We start from the raw sequence: 10,696 nt of genomic DNA on the forward strand, positions 1-10,696 counted from the left end.
TTATCTTTTAAAAAATCAACATAATTCTTTGTATTCTTTATATAGTCAGAGCGAGTCAAAATTATTTTATCTTGTTAAAATTAAGAATGTTAGAGTATCCATTTTCTAAATGTACCTTTTTGATTGCTAGTATTATTTTTTCTCAAATTAAAAACTCAGGTTTTTTAAGAAAGTGTGATAATTTTAAAGACTAATTATTAAAATGGATAAAATTTAAAAAATTAATAAAATAAATAAATTATATATCAAATCTTAATTAATATAAAAATCATGTCAAAATAATATAGAATCTAATAATTATATTAAAGTCAGTTCAAATATACTAAAATCATATTAAATTAGAATAACTTACTCATTTCAATAATTCTTTTAAATTTTATTTATTTTAATAATTAATCTATAAAATTACTTGATTTAAAAACCTAAAAACTCAATTAGGTTCCTATGGATCAATTTTTCTCAACAATTTGTCATTTCTCTACTATCATTTAAGAGCACTACACATGGAAGTTGTTTGCTTTATAATTGAAACACTTTTTGTCTTTAGTTTTCAATTTTTCCATCATCACCTTTCACTCTCTATCTAAACAAGGTTTTGGTTTTTACTTTACCTTTTAAACTTACACTTTTTAACACCAATTCAAGTTTTCATATTCAAGTACTAGCATCAAACTTTCATGTAATTTTTTATTTGTTGAAGATTCTCCCTTTAATAAGCACCGCATTTTATCCTTCACCTTTAAGCTTAGCTTCATTGCCACATGCCTCACCACTTGACACGTATATATGGTTTAAACAGTGTATATTGAAATTTCAGAAACCTATTTTAAAAAAATTAATAATATGTAATCAAATTGAAAAGTTGTAATAAATATATGAATCAACTAATTTTTAAGTTTTAAAAAAATAATTGTAAATAAAAATTATAAAAGGGTTTGTTTTTAAGCATCATTACCATATACACTTGCTCTGCTTCTATTCGTGTAGAAACATACTCCTGTTGACTTCGTTGCTTTGGGCAAAATTAAGAAACCTTTTTCGTGTATGGAAATGAACAAAACAAGAGTGAGAACTGTTATTTGTCACGATCTCTATATGGATATATTATTGAAGATCCAAAATCAAGATGATAAAGTGTTTAGAATGGAATGGAATGAAATAGAAAGTTCAAATGCTCCTTTCTAAGCATCTTGTTTGCAAAGTAAATGCCCTTTTTTCAGAAGGGGCACAAAGTGACGACCCAATTTTAAGCTTAGGGTAAAGATACTAGTGAGACAAATGAAGACATTAGTGATTGTTTGCTTATAGGTGTTTATTTTTCAGTGTAAAAAGTGGGACAAAATCTATGTAGCACAGACACTGATACGGACACTGATACGACACAGACACGGAATTACGTAAAATTTATAAAATATAAGACAGGGGACACAAATCTATATATTATATAATTATGAATTATATAAATTGACAATAAAGATTTATGTGCACAAGTATGTTCTAGACTATTTTTTGGAAGAGCAAGATGTTTTTCATGATTGGTTCACAAGGATTTGTTTCTTATTTTTATAATTATAATAACAATTTATACAATAAAGTTTGAATTTTTAGAAAATTAATGTATTTTTTTTAAAAAAAATTGTGTTAGAATTGTCAAAAATCTAACAAATACTTTTTGAATTGAACACTTTATAAATATCATACGAGTGTCGTATCAAACACTGAGACGCCATTTAAGAGGAGTGTCCGAGGAGATTATAGTACTCTTTGGATCAACTTATTTGCAAGGAATGGGAGTTGCGGATTTGTCCGATAGCACTTCCAAGACTTTCTTATAGAGTTGTGATTTGTCCGAAGCACTTCCAAGACTTTCTTATAGAGTTGTGAAAAAAAGAATGTTCTGCATACCCGAAAATATTACAATGTATCTGTTTTTTTTTTTTATATAGATGAACGAAAAATATATTTATTAAGAAAAAGTTAAACCGTCGTGAGCATTTGTGCTAGTAATCTAGTGTTATTTGCGTTTAAATAATCTTAAAAATAAGATACCACAATTATTGTTTCAATGCATGTACGTAAAGTAACCATTTATTAGATCAATTGTTTCAAGTAAAGCTGATAATAATTGCTTGTTTGACTAAAAACATTATCCCTTTTGATGCTGGTGTTTATCATCTGACACAAAAACAAATTTATGAGATAACTATAACAAAATAGCCTTTCCTTTCAATGGTGTATTGTTGAAAGTTTTGAGGAAAGAGAGAACAAATGAAACAAAAATATATTAGTTTTGTCCACCAGAAATGACTTTATGTGAGGCCAACGTCTAGAAATTACATGGCTAACGAAATCATTTTAATTACCAAAATTTTTATTTAAGTTTTATAATTAAAAATTTATAATATTTTATTTTTAGTATGTAGAATTATAAGTCCATTCGATTTATTCTTTAGCAAAGGTTGATTTTAGATTAAATATGAACAACTTTAACTTAATTTTTTTTAAATGTTGAATACAATAATTACATGTATTGTTAATAATGATTTAGAATTATATTAAGTCATACTTTTAGTAGAGGATGATCTTTTATATACTTTTTAAAGAAAATATAGACTAATATTTTTTTTTAATTTATCATGATATAAATAGAATTCAAATAAAAAATTAGATGTGATTTCCTATTTTAGAAATAATCCAAATTGAATTTTGATTAAAGATATAAAAGGGCCTAGTATATAAAAAATTATTCATACATAAATGTTTGTTCTTACTATCAACATTTTATACCAAAATATTTTTTTAAATATATTCATTCATCAAATTTTATATTCAGTTTGTAATTTTAGCAATATATATATATATATATATATATATATATATAAATAAAGAAAAGAGATTCATTCCCTTAAAGTATAAAGAATTAATCTTAATCTAGTTTTTTTTTAATTTTAATTTAGCAGCTCAGATTAATAACAATAGTTCACTACGAAGAATAACAACTTTTTAGAATATGTGCCCCATAAAAAATCTCTTTATTTTCTTATTAATGAAGGTTATAAATAAATAAATAAAAGACACTAAACCATAAAAAAAAGTTCAAAGTGTACAATTATCACTCCTTATAATTAACACATATAATAGCTATAAAAAAAATAAACGCAAATAGAAAAAATGGAAGGTTAAATAATGAATAAGCATATAAAACAATTTCCCCTCCTCTTTCTCTATAGTTTTTTCTTTCTGTCTTTCTTTATTATCTTAACAAATAATTAAATTCATTTTAGTATTGAGTTACAGTTTTATAATTAACCATTCAAATCAAACTACATATATAAATCACATATTTTATGAATTAAGAAAACTAATTTTACGTAGACAACAAGGGCATAATAAAACCTAAAAACATAAAAAATATTTTTTTTCTCCTAAAAATCCTAAAGTGACCATGCTGTCTACATTCATCACATTTGTTTTTTCTTTCCATTGATGACTTGTGAAGTTATATAATATTTGAAACTCAATCTTATATCTACCATTTTTATATATGTGGATTTCAAAAATGGGATGTGACTCTTCACTTAGTTGTTCCAATATGAAATGTTGATATTTTTTTTATATTTGACTCTAAAAGAGACAACAAGTTGTCAACAACATTAAAATTGGGTTGTATATCAATTCCTGACTTATAAACTTGGATAAATTAAAATAATAAACTTATGTTGTATCCCATTTCAATTCCAAACATTCAACATGCAATTATATATATATATATATAATAATATATATATAATATATATAGTATAATATAAGAAGAAAATAAATAATTAAATTGTCACACATTCCTACAAAATACAACTTAATTAATGTTACACTCACTATCCAGTTATAATTATAAATTAATAAAAACTTATAACACGTTATCAAAATTTGTCATTTTTTAAAAAAATTGTTGAGTAACTGAAAATTTGTTATTTTTGTAAAAGAATTGTTGAATAACTAATGATAATGATGTGGTACCAGGGTTATGTCGATCTTCCTCAACCATATGAAGTATGTATGTGTATGATACAAATCAATACCACCCGATGCATTCCTCCACACAAGCAAATGCATAATCAGCCTCTATTAGACTCATACATGGGTGGTTTGTAAAGTACAAGCATATGTCATCTATACTGTCATGCATCCACCTTCCAACACAGTCAAAGGTCGATGAATGGTTTGTTCGTACCCATATTGCTACAAGATATGCTTTAACAAATGCAAATGTCTACAAGTACCCAGTCAAGTGTACTTAGAGAACATTGATATCCATTCAAACGATTTAGTGCGATAGTGTTCTTCATAAAGGTGTCCAATTGACCCTAGTATAGGTCAAGCCATCAAGTTGCATCACATAATGCCAAACAATGCAAACATGGCATCAATTAGACATCGTTTGGCCTGAGAATGGTCCTTTTATGATTGGGATTCAAATCCCTATGACCAATGTTTGGGAGATGCTTATATATCCAAGTCTTTTACAATTTAAAAATAATATAAAAAATGTAACTTTCACAAACCATTAATTTATTTATTTGTAAAAAATGACATAACCAACCAACTACTTAGTTTAAAAAAAGTTGTCGCGTACAAGCTACACATAATTAGTGCAATAACTCCTTAGTAATATTTTTCACACATTAACAAATCACTAGAAAGGTCCAAGTATGACATACTAACTAATGTCACACTTTTCATAAAAAAATATTGTACATCCTACAAAATACAACATATATGCCCTTACATGAGAATCTCATCCACAGTGTCACAAGATTCCTAAGAAAACCTCATGGAGTCAACTTAGTTTGACATGTGCACCATGACATAAACTCGTTTTTGTTGAGGCATCACTTACTTTTGCACTTAGCAACTCAACCAACACTATTGTAGTTTTTGTAATGTCCAACTTGATTTGCGTATAGAAGTTTCCCAAAATTAACAAAATGAGCACATCATCAAGGATGGGCAGAAAATCTAATTGTGCCAAATTGTGTACATTTTTACACTGCTTTGGTACGTTAAAAACCCATCTATTTAAATCTAGTTTTTAGTTTGATACATATATTTTATAACTTTTCCATATCAGACTTCCATTTTGTTTATACATATTTTAAAAATTAAAAAATCCAAATTTCCAATCTAAATTCCATTTAGTTTTTAATCACAATGGATAATATTAGTACACTAAGAAAAGTGAAGAAAAACTCATTGAAAGCGTGTTTTCGATTGGGACCATGATCTATGGCTATGATTATGTCCCTTCTTCTTCTCATTCCCCCGTTTTCCTCTACAACTCCAGTTTCGTGGCCATTAGAATTAAAGACAAAAGTTTTACTTATCTGTAGTTGAATTCTTCATCTTCCATTATTGTCTCCATTCTCAACTACTTACCCTAATTTTTTTGGCTATACCTTTCTTAAAAAAAAATAATAAATCATTACCTTTGTTCATCACTTTTTATAAAAAAATAATACTTATATAAATTATTATCTTATATTTGTGTTTAGAATGTGTTCTACTTTTGAAACCATGCGTTTTACTTTTACTGTAATTCTGTCTTAGTTTTATTAAATTATAAATTTTTTAATACTTATATAATATTATTTTTTTAGATATTATTATATTAATAGTATGTTAATTTTTTTTATAAAATATATATTTGGATTTTTTTTTTAAATATGATTTTAAATTTATTAAAATTTAAATTACTTATATAAAAAATATGGATTTTAATTTAAAATTTGATGCAAATATTTGGATTTGGATTGAATTTTTCAAAATCCAATCCATGACCATCCTTGATCAAGGATGATGGGGTAATCTCACAAATAAAAAGGTAAAATTGGTTGTCTAATCTGTGCCACCTCTTGATGAAGACAAAGAATAACTCTTTGTCAATCGTCACATAATTGATGTTGTCGACCTACAATAACCCATAATTAAACACCAAAGACTACAATCCAAAATTTGTTTAACTTATGACCATGTGAGATCAACTTTAATTTTCCACAAATGTACAAAAAATTGCAGACATTAATTAATACAAAGAAAATATTTTCTTACCACATAATCAACATGACAATTAACTAACTTTTTGTTTTTTAGCTCACCGTCCCATATTCCTCTCGGTAATATGATTAATGTAGCTCACTAGGAGGGATTTATCCACTCCACCAAGAATTCATTCTTAATGATCAAGTCATTCTTCATGTACATCCATTACATCAACACCACCAATATCAACGACACAATCTCTCCTACAAATTTATGTTATAGGTCTTTATTTACCATCGACTTGAGAGACCACCTTTTGTCCAAACTATATATGTCTAAATTAAAATAAATATTGTTTCAAACAAATTATAAAAAAAATCAGACAAGTTACTTTTCAAAGTTGACATACATTTGGATTGTGTAATTTGAAATGTATTTAATTGATGCAACGAGGGTTTATAAAACACGTGGAAGTAACATAGGTATAAAGAACCCTTTGAAGTAACAAGAGTTTACAAAACCCTCCAAGTAAGAGGGTTTTACAAAACCCCTAGAGGTAATGAGTGTTTACAAAATCGTCGAAAAATAATTCATCTTCTAGGAGTTACTCAAAATTGTCGAAAATCCGTCAATGACACTAGATCTTTTAAGAAAAAACAAACTGTGAGTAACGCACTTAACATGAGTTAAAACCGCCAAAACCGCTAAATATAACTCCTGTTATAAATATTTTTTCTTGTAGTGATGTATACATATTTAAAATTTCATAAAAAAATATACATTTTCAACATATATATTCAAATAAATAAATAAATAAATAATCTAGAATGATATTAATTGAAATCAAAGATTTTTTATAAAATATTTGTTCTAAAAATAGATTAAGCATGGTGAAAATTAGTTATCTTAAAATTAAATCCTACTATAATTATGAATATTAATAATTATTAAATTTGTAGATTTATGTTTTTTTACTATTTATGTAAGTTATATTTATAATTAAAAAACAAATATTACGCAAATATTGTACGTTTATAGCAAAATGTATATACCATTCAACATCTAAACTTATAGACATGATACAATAATTTGTAATTTGGCTCCAGAAAAAAAATAGTTTTTACATTTTAGAACTAATTTTTTTAATGTAGTCACAAAATTAGTAAATTTGAATAAAAGAAATATTTACAAATGAATAAATTGTATTTTGAAAATGAAATTTAAAAACTGTATTCATATTTTATTTTTCTATTTCTTAATTTGTTTTTATTGAAATATTATTTTAATTTAAAAATGAGTTGAATCCACTTACCCTAATATGCTCTATGCTTTTTTAGAGATTACATTTATTTCAATTCATTCATTAGGTGGTAAATAAAAGAAAATCATTTTAAAAGTGAATTAGAGATGATGAGTGGGTCATAAATAATATATAGAATTATTTATAATAGGAAGGTGTAGGAGTTCATTATCAAGTTTTAATCACGAGCCAACTAATTTAATTTTGAGCTTAAGTTATCTAAAGAGATTTTGGGACACTTTTATTTATATTCAAGAGGAAATTACTAAATAATTTGAAATTGAATCTTAAATTGTCAACTAGAGAATAATAATTAAACCAAAATAGATTTTATTTAATCTGATAAAAGCATGTTCTGATAATCCTAATCATTAATAAAATTGATAAATAATCAAATATTTATGTAATAAAATTGGTAAATAATCAAATATTTATGTAATAAAATTTTGTATTTTATTTTTAAAAAGAAATTGGTAGAAAGAAAAATGCATGATTGTGTATGCAGTTTACACGTAGTACAAGCTGAACAACTCGCGAAATGACAACCAGAAAAAAAAGAAAGAAAAAGAATCACGAATATGCTCCCAGCTAGCTCAAATTTTGTCCCGATTCTCGAGGCAACTCTTCCTCTTCTTCTAAATTAACGCTCACCGTTCCATCTTCCCATCCAACGGCTCCCCTTCATTCTCTCCCTCCCCAATATTAGGGTTTCCTTTTCTTCATCTTCCAACACTTCCCACATTTTTCCCTCTTCTTCTCTCTTTCAGTTTTCTCACAAGAATCATGGTGAAAGGTCCAGGTCTCTACACTGACATCGGCAAGAGAACTCGAGGTAACCGTTTTTTTCCCTTTCGCATCATTCATTGAATTCGGTTTTCATTTCTCTCACTTTTTTCCAATCTTTATGCACTAATCTGCGTGAATATCTCACTTGTGCCGATGATTGCTACTCAGATCTTCTGTTCAAGGATTATCAGAATGACCACAAGTTCACCATCACCACTCAGACTTCTACTGGAGTGGTAATTTTGTTTATTTGTCTTTGTAGTAATTTTATTGTTTAAACTTGATGGAAAATGTACTGGTTTTGTTTTCATAAATTGGTTACACTTTTTAAGTTTCATTGCTTTTCGTACATTTCATTGGAACCGTGTCTGCCGTCGCACTTACAATGTTAGTTCGAAGTTTTGCTGATTGTTCTGTTTGATTATTTTGCAACAACAGACAATAATTTGAAAATGATTCCAGAAACTAGTGGAAGCGGTTTTGTTTGAGATTATTTTTTGAGCTTGAATTCTGGATTTAATAGTTTGTTGTAATAGCTTAGGTCTCGTTGCACTGATGATTTCGCTGGCTTTATATATTCAGGAAATTACTTCAACTGGAGTCAGGAAGGGTGAGTTATATTTGGCCGATATCAGCACTAAGCTGAAGAACAAGAACATCACATCTGATATCAAAGTGGACACTAACTCAAGTGTAAGTTGAAATTTATTGGTGAGATAGATTTAAATGACATTCCTAGCCATTTCTCTTAGACCTGTCGGATGTAATAAAAGGGTTCTTTAATTGTAGATGGACAATATTTTAGACCTTTTGATTTATAACTGGTTAATCACTTTACTTATTATATTACTGATTTGCAGATTTGTTGGTTGAGTAATTTGTGTTGATGACTTTATAATTGAATTGACTATTGTACACTCAGAGTCTCGTGCAACAAAATCTGATGAGTAGATAGTTAAAGACACATGATACATTTCTCATCTGACTGAATACTTTTCAGCTACGTACAACCATTACGGTGGACGAACCCGCACCTGGACTCAAGGCAATTTTTAGCTTTATTTTTCCTGATCAGAAATCTGGCAAGGTAAAATATTTTCCTATGCCCTATCTTGTAAATTATTACTGCATTATAGGTTTTATGTTTTCTTATATTCACTTAATCTATGTAATAGAAATATTTCCTGTTTTCCTGAATAAGCCATTTGCTGAATTATCCATGGTTTAATAGGTGGAACTCCAGTACCTGCACGAGTATGCTGGAATCAGCACCAGCATTGGATTGACAGCAAATCCTATTGTTAACTTCTCTGGTGTGGTTGGAAATAATTTGGTAGCTGTGGGGACAGATCTTTCATTTGATACTGCCTCCGGCAACTTTACCAAATACAATGCTGGGCTGAATATTACTCATGCTGACCTCATTGCATCTCTAACTCTGTAAGTAGTTATCCCAAGGCCACCAATTTTAAAGAGGGTTATCTATATATTGTTATTCATTCTTGAATTGATCTCATGATTTTTCTATTCCTTTTTCTTAATGTAGAAATGATAAAGGTGATACCCTTAATGCCTCATATTATCACATTGTAAGCCCGTTGACTAACACTGCCGTTGGCGCGGAGCTTTCACATAACTTTTCTAGCAATGAGAATTCACTCACCATTGGTACACAGCATGCTCTGGACCCTTTAACGCACTTGAAAGCTCGGGTGAACAATTATGGTTTGGCTAGTGCTCTGATTCAGCATGACTGGAATCCAAGAACTCGTTTCTCTCTTGTGGGGGAGGTGGATACTGGGGCCATCGGAAAGAGTGCAAAGGTTGGTCTCGCTGTCGCCTTGAAACCTTAGGTATAGGCTTCGCTTCTTGTTGTGGAGATAATAAGTTATTGTAGGGTTTCGCTTTCCCAATGAACCTTTGGTCCTTCATTTTGGAGCTATATCAATCTCTTGATATATTGGTGGGTGTACAATCAATAAGCACAAACAAAACTTCAAGTTGTACTTAATAGATCCACCCAAATTTTATTGATTTAGGGACACCTTTGCGTAATTTTTTTGAGCATGGAAGGTGATTAATTTCAAAAAGATTTGGGGTGTGTACATCAAAGGTCTGATTTTTTGGCTGGTACGTGTTTGGTAATATTGAGTTTTCAGTTTTAATCTTGTTATAAGTTTGATTTTCTCCAACCTTTTAAGGGGTGTGAAAGCGCACAAGGAAATGGTTACTAAAAACTGGCAAAGTAGTGCCGTTCATCTGGTGGAGTGGAGTGATGGCTTCGCATTTTTATAGCTTTTAATATTTTTAAGTTATTATAATATAATTTCCATTTATATATTATTAATATTGTTTAATTACTGTTTTGATTATGAAGTAGTTGAACCTGATACATGGTGTGTATACAATTTTAATATTGAAGTACTACCTGAGAATGCTAAAGTGAAATAACCTTAACGTAAGAGAGTTCAAGTTGTAAAAATATTAAGTTTTTTATTTTTATAAGAGATAATAAATATTTGAAACTTTTTGTTCTTTTAAGATTTTTTAAGATCACTGTTACGAAATATTTTA

The 10,696-nt window shown here is 28.3% G+C and overlaps 1 protein-coding gene across 1 annotated transcript; it reads left to right on the top strand.

The window, feature by feature from the left end:
* Positions 1-7,922: 7,922 nt before the first annotated feature.
* On the top strand, positions 7,923-10,177 carry LOC137806618 (mitochondrial outer membrane protein porin of 36 kDa). The gene is made up of 6 exons (XM_068606830.2): positions 7,923-8,168; positions 8,291-8,358; positions 8,705-8,815; positions 9,123-9,209; positions 9,354-9,562; positions 9,669-10,177. Exons 1-6 carry the CDS (start codon positions 8,120-8,122, stop codon positions 9,973-9,975), a joined length of 831 nt encoding a protein of 276 aa, XP_068462931.1. The 5' UTR covers positions 7,923-8,119; the 3' UTR covers positions 9,976-10,177.
* The last annotated feature ends 519 nt before the right edge of the window (positions 10,178-10,696 follow it).

The sequence above is a fragment of the Phaseolus vulgaris genome, chromosome 3 (genome assembly GCF_051622355.1).
Source record: "Phaseolus vulgaris cultivar YP4 chromosome 3, ASM5162235v1, whole genome shotgun sequence".
Classification (NCBI taxonomy): Eukaryota; Viridiplantae; Streptophyta; class Magnoliopsida; order Fabales; family Fabaceae; genus Phaseolus; species Phaseolus vulgaris.